We start from the raw sequence: 17,106 nt of genomic DNA, 5'->3' as shown, positions 1-17,106 counted from the left end.
CCTGAGTCTCTGGAAATCTTGCCTTGGGTTGGGAGAAGCGTGGGTCTCATAATTTTTCCAGGGACTTATTCTTATATTTAGGGACTAAGCACTTTATTGAGGTGTGAACATTATCCAAGCTCATGAAGATCAGGAAATACTGTCTGTCTAGTGAAACATAGGATAAGAAGCTTCTTATTTTATCTGATTTTTCAACCCCACGTTTTTATTCAGCAGGAAAGATTTAAGTTGTTTTAGTTCACTTACTGATGTGTGTGTGGGGTGTGTGTGTATATCTATCTATCTATAGATATAAGCACACACTAAATACTGTTCACCATTACCATATGATTTAATTTTAAAATCAAATTGCCATCCTTGGTTTTATAGAGCTAAAATGCTTGATTATTGCAACTTTCAGGTTGAAAAAGTCCTACAAAGATGTCCTGCCAGCAAAACCAGCAGCAGTGCCAGCCCCCTCCCAAGTGCCCCCCAAAATGCTCATCCAAGTGCCCTCCAAAGTGCCCGCCCCAGTGCCCAGCTCCATGTCCCCCTCCTGTCTCTTCCTGCTGTGGCCCCAGCTCTGGGGGCTGCTGTGGCCCCAGCTCTGGGGGTGGCAGCTGCTGTAGCTCTGGAGGTGGCGGCTGCTGCCTGAGCCACCACAGACCCCGTCTCTTCCACCGGCGCCGGCACCAGAGCCCCGACTGCTGTGAGTGTGAGCCTTCGGGCGGCTCTGGCAGCTGCCATGGCTCTGGGGGCTGCTGCTGACCTGACCTGGAACATCACAGAAAAACCCTCATGGAGAAACTGCAGGCCAGGACCCGCCCCAGGCGATGCTTCCCCTCTTCACAGGAACACGTCCTCCTGGGAAGTGTCCTGTCTGTTCTGATGACCCAAGTGTCCATCCTGGACCCTGATCTTCCCTTCCTGCCTGACCTCACACAGCAATAAAGCTCTGTGGTTTGCTCATGAAGTTTCCCTGCCTTTGTCAATTCTTTTATTCCTTTCAAAACCCTGAGAGCCCAGTGCCCTGGTAGCACACCTTTAGGATGCTTTGCTAAGACTGGACCTGAGAAAGAGCAAGCTAGAGCAGTTTGCAGGGGCAGTTATGTAAGAGCAATCTCACAGGGGAGCTTCCCCATGGGATCGCCTTGTGCACTTGAGACCTGGGAGATGTGGTCCTCCCAGGCCACACAGTGACCAAAACCACTGAGCACTTTTGGCCACGTGCAGCCCAGTCAGTTTAACCTACCATGCTGCATGTAAATTATTTGCATTTTCTCTGCATGCCATGATGATAAAGTTTGAAAAGTCTTTGGCAAGTAAAAAGGTATATTTAACAGAATTCCTTTGATTTGATTTCAAATGTTTGGCATGAGAATTGGAACCCTTGGGGCAAGCTTAAATGACAACTCACTGTCACTCAACTACCCTCCAGGGAGGAGGAATCTGCCTAGTTCTTGCTTTCATTCACCCTCCAGCCTCTCTTCTAAATAATTGTTAAATAAGCATTTAAACAGTATACACATGGCTGCACAAGTATGGACCTGCCCAGTCCCACTGACTCAGCCCACCACTAAGGGGCACACTGGGTGTGGAACTGAGGTCTGGGCCAAGTCCCACTTTCATCGCTGCAGCTGGCTCACTGCCAAAGCCCAGGCCTGGAGGGTGAGAAGAACTGTCAGAAATGCCACTGTCATGTAGCTGTCAAATAAGCTGCACGGTAGCTCGGGCTGGGGCCGGCCCTCCTTAGATCCTGGTCTTCTCAGCTCATCACTCATAGAACATCAGGGCAGAGAAGCAGTTTGCCTGGGTGGTCGGGTATGCCTGTGCCTGGAGGAGGAAGTGTGAAGGGGGAGAGACCACCACTAGGGAACTAAGAAATTCCAGGCTAAGTGGTGTCTATGGCGAGGTTACAGGCTCTGTTTAGAGCAAGGTCTTGATGACATTGTGTCCTCTAAGTAAGGCATCTTGTCCCTTCTGGGTGAGGACAATGGCTACTAGTTGACATTTCTACCTGTGTTCTTCTACACTAATTCCTCCCGATCATGCTTCGGACTTCTTTTCTTTGCTGTTTTTGTAATCATTGCCACTGTGATAGATGACATGTCATTGTTAATTTACTTTGAAATTCTCATAGTAATGTTGCATTTATGTTTATATATTTATTGGTCACATTTTTTTGCTTTTCTGTAATATTCATATCCTCTACCTTATGTTTTAGCATTTTGCTTGCTTTTTTTCTGTTCCATTTTAACTGCTTACCCTCTGCATTTATCAGGAGTCTCCAAAGACATAGAAAGAACAGGAGATACAGATCTAGATATAGATACAGATATAGATATAGATACAATGATATGAATTTACTATAAGAAATTAGAAAGTGGCTCATTTGATTGTGAAGGCTGAGGACTGTGGTTGGCAAGTGAGAGACCTGGAAGAGCTGATGGTGTGGGTCCAATCTGAGGCAGGAGAAGACCAATGATGTCCCAGCTCAGAGCAGTCAGGCAGAAGTGTCCGGGTGGAAAGCTAGTATACACAGGTTTTGGGAAAGATTTCTCCAGGCAACGTTTAGGATAGAAAGAAAGACAAGTTTATTTTACTTTTTCCAAATGAAGAAAGGGCCTACATGGTAGTGTTGGCAGAGAGAATCAGGCACTCAGGCTTTTTACTTTAGAAGTTGTAAAGTGGGTGAAGAAGATTTATGACTATGGCCAAATTAACAGTGTACTATGAAGGCTGCATCTGCTCCTGTTTTTAGTGGCAGGCCATTAGGGGAAGCTGATAGCAGAATCTAACAGATGTTGTGATCTTATCATTGGTTCTACCTCTGGGGCAGAAACTGGGGCCCATAGATGGCACCCTCCACTGTCCTGTCCATCTGGGCTGCTAAAAAGACTGGCCTGGGAAGCTGAGTCAATATCCTGCTTCCATTCGGATTCATTCGACAAAACATGCCTCCCATAGGAAACTGTAGCTGATGGCCACCACCCTCCTTGCCCACTGGGGCCAAGAACAGGTGAGAGGTGAGAATACCCAAGATCCAACCACAGTGTCTTCTTTCATTCCTTCCCTTCCCCAGCTTAATGCCCCAACCTTCACAAGGTTCATGACTCAGGAAAAACGTGGGAAAAGGCAGCTCAGGTGCCAAAAGGGAGATAAAGACAATTCTTCTTAGAGTCAAGCTGAGAAGAATCCACATGGAGAAAATTCTAGACTCATACTGGACCGAGATCTTGTTAACAGAGTGGGTTTGCATGTGACGCCGCCGTCTGTTCCCTTCTTTCCCACTGCACCAGTTGTGGCCTTTGTTTATCTCTTCAACTAGAAAAACAACTGGTTGGGTGGCCTTCTGCCTAGGGGTTTAATCCAACAAACAATGCCTTCATACTGCAAGAGTAACCATTTAGGATTCCTTTCAATCAGCCTAAAAATTGTAAAAACTGAAAAAAAAATCATAAGAGTCTTGCTGGGTTCCAAAAATAAATAAATAAATAAAATTATAAAAATAATTTGTGCTAAAAATAAAACAGTTGGTGGTTATGGGGAACATAGAAGAATCGATGAGTAGATCCCACATATTATGCCACTCAGATAATACCATTGACATCCCCACTCATTGGTGCCATAGCCCATCTTGCATCCTGCTGCCTCCAGGCACATGATTATACTCTCTCTGGACCTTGAAAACCCTTCTTCCTTTTCATTTTAATGTGTAACTGTTTCCAATTAGTCTGAGCTCCTTGAGGATAGAAATCAAGACTCATTTAATGGTATCTGTCACCCAGCTCTAGCACAGAGCCAAAGAAAAAGCACACAGTTTGGTTAATTGGTTTCCCTGGATCCCTTCATAAACTTCTCTCCAGTAACATATAATTGACCCATATCTATGTGACACACACTAGTTGTTAGTGCTTTGCTATCGGGACAAAACAAAATAAAGGAGACATAAGGGGACATGAATATTTCCATGGTTAAGAGCACTAACAACACTCCAACCCCACAGCCACATCATCAGATGGCTCCCATAAGGGTCAGAGAATGACATGGATATTTTTATCAATATCATCTTTGTCACCTTGAATATCATCAACGTAAGGAGGCATCTGCTTTAAATAACATTAATAGATACACTTCTAAAATTCCCTTTTGATGCCAAATGTTTAGAGGCTTAAAAATAAAATAAAATTCCCTTTTGGGTCCACAACCAAATTGTATCCATTTGTTCATTAACCAGTTATTTATGGAGTTCCAATTTGTGCCAGAAACTATCAGGTGGTGTATTAGTACATTTTCTGCTGCTATAACAAAATACCAAAGACTGGATAATTCATAAACCATAGAAGTTTATTTGGGTGGAACAGGATATGCCCTGTGAGATCCCCTGACTCTATTCTGGGCTTGATGCCTCCACGGCTTTGCCCGAGTGTGGGGCAAAAAGGCAGCTCTTCAACGAGGTCGAGTGAGCATGCGCAGCCCTGAGGCCCAAGTCCCTGTTGGGCATTGAGTCTCATCTGGGGAGAATGGACATAGAGGAGCCAGAAGCAGAGCAGACCACTGTAGTGGGGCAGGGGTACTTAGCTGCCAGAAGCCCAGATATGGGGCAAGAGCCCTAGGGATGTGCCGTAGAAATTCCTGCCATTAGCCCAAGCCCTTGGCCTCTGTGACTGTCCTTCTTCCAACCTTGATTTTCTGTTCCAAGGTGTGGTCCCTGTCCTCTCAGAGCTGTGAGTTTAATTCAGCAAAGATTAACTAAACACATTCTATAGCATAAGGTCAATTCTTTCTCGATCCCTCATTGTTTAGGAATTCAAAATGATAACATATGATCCCTGCCCTCATAGTTTTTCATAGCTCAGTGGACTTTCTGCAAACCATCTTCTAATAACAAAAAAGAGGAAAGGAAGGAAGGAAAGAAGAAAAGAAAGGTGGGAGGAAGGAAGGGAGGGAGTGAGGAAAGGGAAGGGAAGGAAGTGACATGTACATGCATTTGAGGATTGAGTCACTGTTTCCCAAAGTCAAGATACTGGACCATCCAGAAATGGCCTCACTGATGTCATCTGTGTTTTCCTCATTCTATGTAATAGAAGCAGTTGTAAGAGAGCATCAGTATGTGTCTGCCTACATGGTGAATGTGTATAAATGGGTGTGCTCAGAGCAGGAGGATAAAGGTCTCAAGTACCTTAGTCATGTGCCCCATAATGTAAGTATGGTACAATTCACAGTTATATCATAAACTGTGAACTACTAGGAATAGTATGCTATTGATAAAGTGGTCACTGCCTCCATGAATCTTCACATCAGTGGTTTAAGGTTTTAGATATTTTTGTACCTACCCACCATTCCCAGCTGATCACAGCCCCTGTGACAACAGAAACATCATGTGTTTTATTCACTGGTTTTGTTTGGTCTCATAAACCAGCGGTCCCCAACCTTTTTGGCACCAGGGACCTGTTTCATGGAAGACAATTTTTCCACAGAATTGGGGCAGGGGGATGGTTTGGGGATGATTCAAGCACACTGCATTTATTGTGCAGTCAAACCTCTCTGCTAATGATAATCTATATTTGCAGTCACTCCTCAGTGCTAGAATCACCGCCTCAGCTTCACCTCAGATCATCAGACATTAGATTCTCATAAGGAACATGCAACCAACATCCCTCACATGCACAGTTTACAGTAGGGTTCTTGCTCCTCTGGGAGTCTAATGCTGCCAAGGATCTGACAGGAGGCGGAGCTTAGGCGGTGGTGTGAGTGATGGGGAGTGGCTGTAAATACAGATGAAGCTTCTCTCAACCACCACTTACCTCCTGCTGTGTGGCCCGGTTTCTAACAGGCCATAGACTGGTACCAGTCCACAGCCTGGGGACTCAGGACCACAATCATAAACTAGTAATAATTTGGTTCTTGGTGAGTGATACGAAGGAAGGAAAGAAGGCAAAAAGAAAGGGAATGAGGGAGAGAGGGGAGCATAGGAGGGCCAGAGGAAAGAAAGAAGAAAAAGATGGAGGAGAAGAGGGAGGCATGAGGAGAGGAGGAAGAAAATAATCTGAATGCAACTGAGAAGTTTCTCTCCAGGTCTCTATTGACTAGAAGGCCACTAGACCTTCGCCTTATTTCTCCAAACATCCAGGAGATACATCCACCTCAGAGTCCTGCTGTGATCCCAAACTCAAACTTCTCTAAAAAGAGCTTTCTACCTGATTTCCTGATCTCATTCATCATAATTCCATGCCCCATAATTCCATGACGTATTAGGAAAGTCAAAGACGTCATCCTGACTAATCCATATTCTCCATTTTGCACAACGAGTCACTAAATCTTGAATATACTTCCTATAAAGTCTCTCTTAATCCATTTTGTTCTCTCAGCCCCACGGCCAGCAATTGATCTCTCCTCCTCCCACCCTCTTTCAAATAGGATAAAGGAGAGGGTGGAACCAGATGTGTCCTAGGAAGGGATAGACACACTGAGACCTGGAGCCCCAGAGTCTCTAACCCAATGACTGATTCCTTGGGAATCCCCTGGCTTCTCAGTGGGGCTCAGCCTGAGGAAAAGATGTGCCTTGGGAAAGCTTCATCTCATCCAGTGGCAGAAAGGGGCCACCTGGAGCTCCCACAGGGCCACCCCAGAGGGACCAGCAAGGTCAGAATGCCAGGAATAGCTCTTACCTGTCCTGCAAGTGTAAGAGGCTCCACCTGCTTTTCCAAGAGCCACGTCACACCCCAGCCCTGGGTTCTCCCTGGAAAAGGGCCCTCATCACAAGCTCCTCCTCCAGTCTGACTCCACCGGGAGGAGTTCTTGTCTGAAACCAGGGAGGTTTCTCTGCAGTATGACTCACAAGCCTAAGAAGAAAAGATAGGAGTGAAGAACAAAGGAAAGAGGATAGAGAATAGAGGGAAATCCAGACAGAGAAGGAACCAGCACTGGAATTACAGAGCTTTAAATGGCAGGGCAAAGTGACTCCTAGCCCAGCCACTGTTCAATTGCCAATGTCTGAGTTTGTGCAAGTAGCTGAGAGCCCAGCCCAGACCATGTAGATCTATGTATGCACATATATACCTACCTTTCTCTATTTGTCTGGAGAGAAAGCGATCTTATTAAAAATCTTAACTTGGGCAAAAAAATTTCTTTCTGATACTTGTTTATCTTACCCATATATTGTCTACATTAATGTGATTTTAATTTCAAAAGACAGAATGTTTAAATATTATTTGGTGCATCTGAATAGATGCTGAGTAGACCCTGCTGAGATAAACTGTCGGTGAAACCACCAGCCACACCAAACAACCACCCAAGTGCCACTGCTCAGACACTCCCCAGGTACCTTTCGCAGTTACCATCTTTGTCCAGCTCTGAGCCCACTTACAGTCTCACCTTGCCATGGCTCCATCTCTAGGGGAAGCTGCTGTGTGAACTGACCTGCAGGTCCCACCAATGTCACCACCAGAGCTCCTACTGTCATGACAGTACAGTAGTCAGTGGTGGAGTGGGGATTTCCAGCTACTGTCACAGACCCAGTGACTGCTGCTGACCTGGGCCTGGAGGACTCAGAGGAGCACCATTAGATGAACCAGCAGTCCAAGAGATAAGTATCTTCCCCAGCCACAACCCATTCTCCTCAACTTTTGGGGACAGGATTGATAATAATGTATGCGGGGAAGACATTGGATTCAGGCAAGAATCGAACCAGCAGAGGCCCAGAGGGTTCCCTGATAGCACCCTTCTCTCAGGCCAACCCCATCCCTCTGCCCTTCTCTTACGCACTAGTCCACCAGCAAAGTCGGTGCAGAGGTGTGAGAGAGCTTCACTTTCCTCCCTCCTCACCCACACAGCCCAGTCTGGCATTTCACAAGTGCCCATTCTCTTCCTTTGTAGTTGTCTCTTTTTATTATAGAATCCCTCAAGGAAGTAGGAGGGAGTGGGGCGGGTATTTGATAGTATAAAAGCAGTGTCACTTCCAGCCTAGCTCTGAGACTAAATCAGAACAGTCTCGAGGAGCCCATCCTGCCAACAGGAGCATATTTCAAGAAACAAGCATGCCTATCCCAGCCTTTCACCAGCTCTCCACCTGGAATTCCCATTCCCTCATTCATAATTCTACAGAATTCTTAAAAGAATTCATACTATTGCAATTGTCCAAAGTGGCATGATGGGCAGAAGGGAAGAAGGAACTAATATCCTCTTGTAGTGTATGTTGTGCCAAAGAAAAAGTATCTGATCCTACAGGCTTCCATATACTCTGATCAAAATAATGTTTTGTTTAAAATTGCAATATAATTTAAATTTTTGATTATTAGAAACTCAATACTATCTTAGTTGTGATTATTTTCTTTGGAAGCATGTAGTATAATAAAAATTATTTTAAAACTCATGACAGTGGTTTTTCTTTGGAGGCTATAACATATTGTATTATATTACTAGAGATGGATTAAGTGATTAATTTATCACTCATATTATAACTAAAACTAAAAGGAAAATGACATTCAGTGTATATGAATTCATCATATACAAATCTCAAACATGTTCACAGTTATTCATTAACTGAAGTGCTTTCAACTCCATCGACTTCATCCTTATCAACACATTCAATAAAATCATCAATCGCCAATATAATATGTCAAATTAGATTCAGCCTCACACATTCCACGACAGTTGTCCTTTTTTCCCATTAACTGTGATTTCTCTTGGCCCCACAGACAGAGGTCACATTTTGACATCATCTGCTGCTCCACCAAGACCTACCTCGGCCCTGCACCTCTCCCACCCCGCACCCCTGCTGCATTCCAGAAGCCACGATGTTCCCTGAAGCGCTCCACCTCTCAAGCCACAGGCCCCAGCTCCATTCTTTCACCCCTCATCCAAACACATCTCGTTTTTGGTCCAGTAAGCTCAGCTCAGTCAACATCCCTAAGAAAGGAGCTGTGAGTACGTCATCCCCCTGAAGGAATTTGCCAAGCGGTGAGGGCCGACACCGCAAGGCAGTGGCCGCATGCCTGCTGCCTTTGCGCACCCTTGTGCCGTGTACTTAGCACGTGGGACCTGACTTCATTGTTCAGTTGCCCATCTGGCCTTCTGAGAGGCTGTGAGCTGGTCCAGCCTCTGTCTGTCCTCTTGTGACCAGGGCCCACAAAGGACACAGTCAGAATTCAGAGCTGAACGAAGAAATAGAAGTGGAATGACAGGCAGAGGAGGGCCTGCAAGTGGATAGTTGGACCGCAATTGAGATTTCCTGCTTCCCTTTTGTCATTCCTCAAAACATGTGCCTACGAAAATGCTGAAAGCCTGGTCCTGAGGGTGTGAGGTGCTGTCACCCTCGGGTCCCGCTTGGGGCGGGAACAAGTACACATACTTGGCCGGTGCATCGTAACACCCAGCTCAGGATAAAAGGGCTGAGGTCCTGAGTTCCCCAGTCCGCAGTCACCTCAGGAAGTGCCTACTCCTGCCTCCAGAAAAACCCGGGGAGCGTCCAGCTGGGGAGAGGACCTGGGCTGCAAGGCCCGAGCAAATGTGTCTGTGCCTCACCAAGAAGGAAAGAGGCAGACCCTGTGGGGGTGGCAGAGAGGCCCGTCCGTGGTGGGCAGCAGGGTGGGACAAGGATGGGGAAGGGCGGGGTTGTGAGAAGGAGAGTCCGGGGGGCGTGTCAGGGGTTCACTGCGATGCAGCGACGTCGGGACGCTCAGCCTCCCGCCTCCCCAGAGATGCGCGTTGCCTCCTCACACACTCACTGATTTCCACCCTCCTGACGCGAGCAGAGAGGTGCGGCCCCGCCGGGCGCGGGTGCTCCACGTGCCTGCAGGGGGCGCTGTTCGCATCGGGTCTGGGCCCCGCCCGCGGTAGGGCGCAGGACCCCCGGGGCCTCACCCCCCAGTCTGTCGGTGCCTGCCTGGCAGGGGAAGGGGCAGAAGGAATTACAGCGTATCAAGCTGATTTAACTCTGAATCGGTTTCCACTTCCACTGTCCACATGGTGGCTGAACGACCCACTGAGTTTAGGAGAAAAGATCTACGGTTAAACCCGAAGAAAGAGGAGACGCTGACTTGAAGCCTCTGTACTGACTCGTATTTTATTTTGGTTTTATTTCGCCTAGGCTCACGGACCTTCTGCCGAGATGTCCTGCCAGCAGGACCAGTAGCAGTGCCAGCCCCCGCCCAAGTGCCCCTCACCCAAGTGTCCCCCAAAGAGCCCAGCACAGTGTCTGTCCCCAGCCTCCTGCTGCGCTCCAAGCCCCAGGGGCTGCTCTGGCCCCAACTCCAAGAGTGGCTGCTGCCTGAGCCACCCCAGGAGCCGCAGGTCCCACCGATGCCAGCGCCAGAGTTCCAACTCCTTTGAGGGGGACAGTGGTCAGCAGGGCGGGGGTTCTGGCTGTGGCCATGGCTCTGGGGGCTGCTGCTAACCTGAGCCATGAGATTAAGTAAAAACATATTTTAAAAAAAGAAAGAAAGTTCTAAAATGACTGGAACAAGCCCTAGCCCAGTGCATCTCGTTGCTGTCCCTTCTCTTTGCTACCCAGATGTTCCTTAAAGAGTTTGAGTACTCCCCCAGGGGTTTATCCTGCTGGGCTCAGTGCTTCTCCCTCCTTCTTTATGTCTCTGTGCTGTAAAAAATGAAGCTGTTCTTTCTCATTGCAACCTTTGTCTAACACGGCTGGCCATGTCTTGACCCTCTGGGGCTGCCCAATATTGGGTGCAGGGTCCTATCTCAGGAACAGACACACTCCCCTAAAATCACAAGACCCTTTTGGGGTTTGTGTATTAGGATGAAGGTGAGGTGGGAGGTCTTTCACAAGGTCAAGGAGGGTGCATAAGCTGGAGTAAACAGAGAGCTCTGGAAAGCAAAGGGAATGAGCTTCATGGGCCAGCTCAGGTCCTTCAGAGAACACCTTAGAAGCTCAGCCCCAGGTGTGGCGCAGAGGGAAAGAGGATGAGGAGCTCCATCCAGACTGGAGCAGGTTCTTGGTCCTCTGGTTCCTCCACCCCTAATGCTCTGTGGTCTTCATGACCGAGGTTGACAGCAGCCCCTAGACCTGTGGCAACAAGTGGAGGCTCCAGAATGTTCTGTAGGGTGGTGGGTTATATAGGATATATATCCCCCAGAGCTGGGACCACAACAGAAAGAGACTAGCAGAAAACAACCCAAAGGATACTTGAGGGTCAGGCAGTTAAGAAGGGGCTGACTTTCCTGGCAGGATACCTTAGCTCAGTGACCCTTGGAAGAAATAAAGAAGTAAACCATTACTATCTATATCTATCTATCTAGATAAGACAGACAGATACCCCACTTGGCCCTCACCATCTTTTCTCGGAGCCTGACCCTCTGACCCTAAGTCCACACAGTTTAGGTAACATACAGGCAGCAGGGAAACAGAAAGGGCCTTGGGCAGGGGTGACCTAGCTCAAGGTGTTTTCTGATCAACCCCCAAATTTTCTCTCTTCCTATTTTATACTCAGGAAGAAGGAGGTGAGACATGGAGAGTGGTGATGGTAATGGGTTCTAGTCCAAGTAACAGCTTTTTAAACTCTCCAGCCCCTCAGTAAGGAATTCAACAATTCATCAGCAGATGCCCAGATATTTTCTTGATAGGAGGGAGCCAGGAAGTTCTTATATTGCCCAAATATCTGACCCTGATCATCAGGACTTTTCAAAGCTAATTGTCTACAATCTTTTATGCATTCATTCATTCAAACAACATGAATTGAGTGCACATTACAGCAATATGTAGACACAGAGGATTCAAAAATGTATAAAATACAGTTCCCATCCTTGAGACACTAATACTGTAGCAAGCAGACTGAGGAGTAATCCAATTATGAGTTGCAATGATACTGGCTATTATGTAAGTGTATGGGAAGTCCCTGGATCTTAGCCTTTGGGTAGCAATTCCCTGTTGCCCTGACAGGAGTGAGGTGTCCAGACATTGTCACTGGTATCACTTGTGGGTGGTAGGTAAGGTCTCTGGCCTGCAAAATGGCTTTTGAGAATAGGGCGTGAGGCGTCCTGTGGTGGCCCAGTTAAAGTGATTAAGAGGAACACATGGGACCTAAGAGCCAGGAGTCACTGGGCAGGAGGTTTCCTGGCAGAAGGAGGAAATAAAGCTGCCATTTGAGGGGAGGTGTATCAGAAAGTGAAGGAAGCTAAGATAATGAGAGGCAGAATTGTGTCTATAGGCTACGAACATGGGCAGTGAAGTCAGATACGTTCTCCCACCACCACTTTTAAATGCCAAGATAAAGCTAAAGGTGTCTAAGAAAACAAAAAAGCTAAAAAAATAAAGACAAAATGAATTAGAGATGCTAGAATTAAAAGCAGAGCCAGGGATTAACAGTCTACACCTGTGAAGTGACATACTTGCTGATCTAAGGACACTGCTTTGGTGTTGACTTGACTGTGCTATTGAACAAAAAGATAGGAATGGTTCAGACACAAGGATGCTCACATCATGTTGGCCAGAACTCTTTAAGGGAAGGATTGATATTAGATTGATATCAATTATCAGATTGATAATTGATGGGAGTAATACTGAAATGATTGATAATAGTGGTGATTGAATTCATTTCACTAATGTTTCTGGTAGATATAAATCAGCTGTATAATATTTTCCCATTGCATTCTATTTTAATTTTATAAAATAAAATAATTATGTGACATGCAAATAACTTTGATATTTTTGAAATGACATTATTATTGCAGTAATGGTTCTGGACATTCTAGTTACATGAAGCTATAGGAGAAGCCACCCTCTTCAAAGGTTGAATATGTTACAATCATGGCCAAAATCTTAGTCTTTTCAAAACACTATGGGTACATTAATTTATACTAGGACTTCAGTTATAGGTGGAGTGAACTGAGAAAAGGATGAGGATTTGGTCAACACCCTTGTTATGATGCTTTAAAAACATGCCTCAAAATTCTTTGACATTCTTCTTGTTGAGAGGTAGGGTCTATGTCCCCTCCCCTTGAATCTAGGCAGGGTTATGACTGCTTTAACCAATAGACTGTGGTAGAAGTGATGCCATGTGACTTCAAAGGCTAGGTCATAAGAGGTCATACAGATTCCACCTGGTCCTCATATAATACATTCTCTGGGGGATGCCAAGTACCATGGAAGAAGTCTGACTACCTGCAGACCATAATGCTAGAGAGGACAGTTATAGTTCCTACCACTGACAACACCAAAAGAGATCCCTGCTAACATTGAGTATCAACTGCCAAGCAGCTGAGTGAGCCTTCTTGAATGTCCAGCCCAGCCAAGCCTTCAGGTGACCACAACTCCAGTCTACATCTGACTACAAATACAGGAAACAAGAATTGCCCAGCTCAGTCCTTCCTGAATTCCTGACCCACAGAATTTTGAGAAAACCAAAGACATCACTAAGTTTCAGGGCAATTTGTCATGCAACAGTTGTAACAAGAACACTCACTGACTTTTCTCCCATTAGCAATTTATCTTCTTCCCTCGAAAACTCTTGGCTCTGTTGAGGAGCCAATAGTCACTAGATACCTTTCTTAGCCCCCACAAAATTCTCCATTTTCATGCCTTAAAGTTTTGCCCAGGCTGGGTTTATCCCACCTGCACTGGAGCTCACCACACACAGGGCGTGATAATCCAACTGAATGCAGAGCAAATAAATATAGGTACCAGCCTGGAACATGCCCACTCAGATGTCTGCTCCAAGTGAGCAGGAACTTTGTTCCCATTGTATCCCTAATGCCTAGAACTTCACCTGGCACTCAAGATATACTCAGCAAATATTTGTGGAATGAATAACTAAAAAATGAATTCATGGCTCCCAGCCTGGCTTCATGCACCCTAATCAAGTCTAGAGAACCAATTTTTTCTCCACCCACTGGAACCTCATCTGTCAGGAACCATTTTCTTTAGGAAGACCATACCTGATTACTCATGTGACTGTCCTGGTGACTGCCCTGGTGTCTCATGTCTGAACTTTATTCATGGACCCTGCTTCTTTCTTTCCTCACCCTGATTGGATTTACTAACGGCAAGAATCCGGGTAGTACTTTGTAGTTAAGGGCTCAAATTTGATCTAAAAGCTTCTGAACTCTAAGTCTTGTTCTTTAGTTTTCATATTAAAAGACAAATAATAAAAGCTCTCATTTAAATAATGGTTTGCATACTTTACATATATTAACATAAACCACTCAGGACTCCAGGTAAAATATTATTATCCTCACTAAGTAACAGATCTGGGATTTGAGCCCAAGCAATCTGGATTCAGACTCCACTGCTCCCCAGTTGCTGATGTCCAGCTAGAATTCGGTTGATGAAGTTCAGTCTCTGTCCACCCTGAAATACACATGCTTTGTATGGATTTTAGGCCCACTCACACAGATTCATCAATGTTTGTGGCTTTGAGTGCTCAACATAGCTGAACGTTGACTTGAAGGTTCTAGAAAGAAACTTGCCCATCCTCTTTCTTTTTTTCTGTTATGTATCTTAATTCTGACTTTTAGAGTACTTCCCAGGCATGTCTCTAGTGTCTCAGAGCAAGCAGCTTATCACGCTGATTCCAAAGCCTGTCAAATGCAAGCCCCATTTCTGTGGCCACTTTCTCAGGTAACCCTTCTCAGCCAGCTGAATGATTTGCCTGGCAGAGCAGATTTGGCTTCAACCCCCAGTCAAGTGTCCTTTGCATACTTTTTATAACCATTTCTTAAGAAGTTATGTGTCCGAGAATATTATTTCCAGTTTGTCGCTTTTAAAAACTGAAATAACAAAACAACTTATTTCATTCAGGTGAATTCTCAAAGTATCACACAGGTTTTGTTCTCTGCCTAAAATTCCATGCTCAAACTCTGACTTCTCTCAAAAATTACAACTTTGTAGCCACAGTTATACAATGTCTTTTCATCTGTCTGAAATTCTTTCAAGAATCACCACAGCTTGAGTTTAACAGACGCTTGTTCATCTGTGACATTATTTCAAATATCTAGCTATCAAAGTGAAACAGCATGGTATGATTCACATGAGAATGATCATTTTGGTTTGGAGTAAATAAATGCTGCCCTATTCTGAAGTTGGGGCAGGAGCTCCCCAATTAAGTTCTTAAGGTAAGTGTATTATGGCTATGCCCCCTTATTGTTGTTGAGCTCAAAAAGTAACATTCATCAGCAAAAATAATGATAATAATTAGTTCAATTCTACCTCAAATCTCTTAAAAGAAATTTACAGGTATGTCATCTGTAACTCCGTGAGACATTTCTCACGTCCTTTTTTCTCAGTTTTCTCAAAGCCCTAAGTCTCACATTAGCATTGTTTCAGAGAAACCCCTCAATTACAATTACAATTTGTTCAGAATTTATTACTTTTCAGCTCACCTCCCTCCCTAAAGTCCATTATTTGTAGTTTGCCTTGCTAGACCTCCTGCAGACTCTTCTTTCTACCTCCCCACCCCACGGCTGTTTGATCTCATGCTTCTCCGTTTTCTGATCCTTTTATAGCCGCTGTCCCCAACCTTTTAGACACCAGGGGCCGGTTTTGTCGAAAGCAGTTTTTCCACAGACGCAGGGAGTGGGGAAGCGGGGAAGCGGGGGAGAATGGAGAGGTGTCCCCTCCTTGGGTCCACCTCAGGTCGTCAGGCGCCAGATTCTCATGGAGGAGGGGCGCAACCTGGATCCCTGGCAGGGGCAGTTTGCAGTGGGGTTCCCTCCTGGGTCTGCTGCTGCTGCTGATCTGACCTGGGTGGGGCTCCGGCGGTGATGCCAGCGATGTGGAGCCGCTGTGGGTGCAGGTGGTGGGCAGGTGGGGCTTCCCTCCCTCGCCAGCCAGCCCGCCTCTTGCCTCCTGCTGTGCGGCCGGTTCCTGACCTGGGCTGGCGACCTCAGCTCTATGGCAGCCTCAACAGAGGCTGGGGGTTCCCACGTCAGGTCATCCCTCCCGCAGTATTACACAAGGAAAGGCAGGCCTTTTGCCAAGAGCGTTTTCAGCAACCTCTCTCAACACCTCGCCCTGCCTCCCACCCTTCCACCCTCAAAGCCCCCACAGAGCCCCTCGGCGGGAGGAAAACTCCGACCCACTGACCTTGCAGCCCCAAGCCAGCGCTCCGCCAGCGCCCGGCGTGCTGGACTGCAGGAGCTGAGGGAGGGGAGACCACTGAGCTGCCTTCAGTGGGCAGAGCGAGAGCACAAGTGAGATAGAGGTGCTGTTGAGAAGAACCTTTATTTTTCCACATGGTCAGACACAGGAGACAGCATGGTCAGGAGCAGGGGGAGCCTTCAGATTCTGGAAAGATCCGTGCGCAGGGCCCCCCGGGGAGAGTACAACCCTCCTCACGAACATTTCAGCTGTGCAGTTCAAGACAGAGAGATTAGGTGTCTAAGAAAGGACGCATCAAGTTGGGGGTTTTCTTTGGTCCCTTGAATTCTTGTTTTCTCTGAAGTCGCTTGTCTCAGCGTCTCAGTCGCTTGTCTCTGCTGCAGGTCAGCAGCAGCCCCCGCCCTGCTGACCGCTGCCCCGGTCGCAGGAGTCGGAGCTCTGGCGCCGGCAGCGGTGGGACCTGCGGCGCCTGTGGTGGCTCAGGCAGCAGCCGCCCTCGGAGCTGGGGCCAGAGCAGCCCCCGGGACTCGGAGCGCAGCCGGAGGCTGGGGGCAGACACTGCGCCGGGCTCTTCGGGGGGCACTTGGGTGAGGGGCACTTGGATGGAGCCTGGCACTGCTGCTGGTTCTGTTGGCAGGACATGTTGGCAGGAATTTGACCTAGAACAAAATAATAGAAACACTTGAGCACAGACGCTTCAGACCGATGTCTCCTCATTTGCGAGTTTATCAAACTCCGGCCCCCCCCCCGCCATTACCAAGCAACTTCCTAAACCAAGATCTGTGGGAGAGAAATGGGAACACGGAGGGGGCATATACATTTGGATAAAGCATCCTCAAGGGTGTCAGGTGAATCCATATGCATCCCTGACAACATGCTCAGAACAAAAATGGAAGAAATCCTGAGAGCCTGTGGCTACCTTTGTGGCCAGCAACTCCCTGGCAGGTGCCACAGCGGCTCCTCACTCACCATCACCTCCCCCACTGGCACCCACTATGGGCCTCTTTCTGATGGTTCCAATTCAAGTCTAGGCTTGTCTTCCCCAAACAGTCCCAGCTGAGGGTCTGTCCCCT

General features: G+C 46.8%; 1 protein-coding gene and 1 pseudogene across 1 annotated transcript; both read left to right on the top strand.

Moving 5' to 3' along the window:
* The first annotated feature begins 328 nt into the window (after positions 1-328).
* Positions 329-751, top strand: LOC142876893 (late cornified envelope protein 2A-like). Its single transcript, XM_076011148.1, has one exon. The coding sequence runs from the start codon at positions 421-423 to the stop codon at positions 745-747; it is 327 nt and encodes a 108-aa protein (XP_075867263.1). The 5' UTR covers positions 329-420; the 3' UTR covers positions 748-751.
* A 9,339-nt stretch (positions 752-10,090) lies between these two features.
* LOC105873092 (late cornified envelope protein 3C-like) lies at positions 10,091-10,375 on the top strand (annotated as a pseudogene).
* The last annotated feature ends 6,731 nt before the right edge of the window (positions 10,376-17,106 follow it).

This window comes from Microcebus murinus, chromosome 2, assembly GCF_040939455.1.
Source record: "Microcebus murinus isolate Inina chromosome 2, M.murinus_Inina_mat1.0, whole genome shotgun sequence".
Classification (NCBI taxonomy): Eukaryota; Metazoa; Chordata; class Mammalia; order Primates; family Cheirogaleidae; genus Microcebus; species Microcebus murinus.
Note: the sequence above shows the minus strand (reverse complement) of the source record. Positions and strands in the feature narration are given on the sequence as shown.

Excerpts from the sequence above, each read along its gene's own strand:
- LOC142876893 (XM_076011148.1), top strand. The coding sequence starts at position 421 with ATGTCCTGCCAGCAAAACCAGCAGCAGTGCCAGCCCCCTCCCAAGTGC.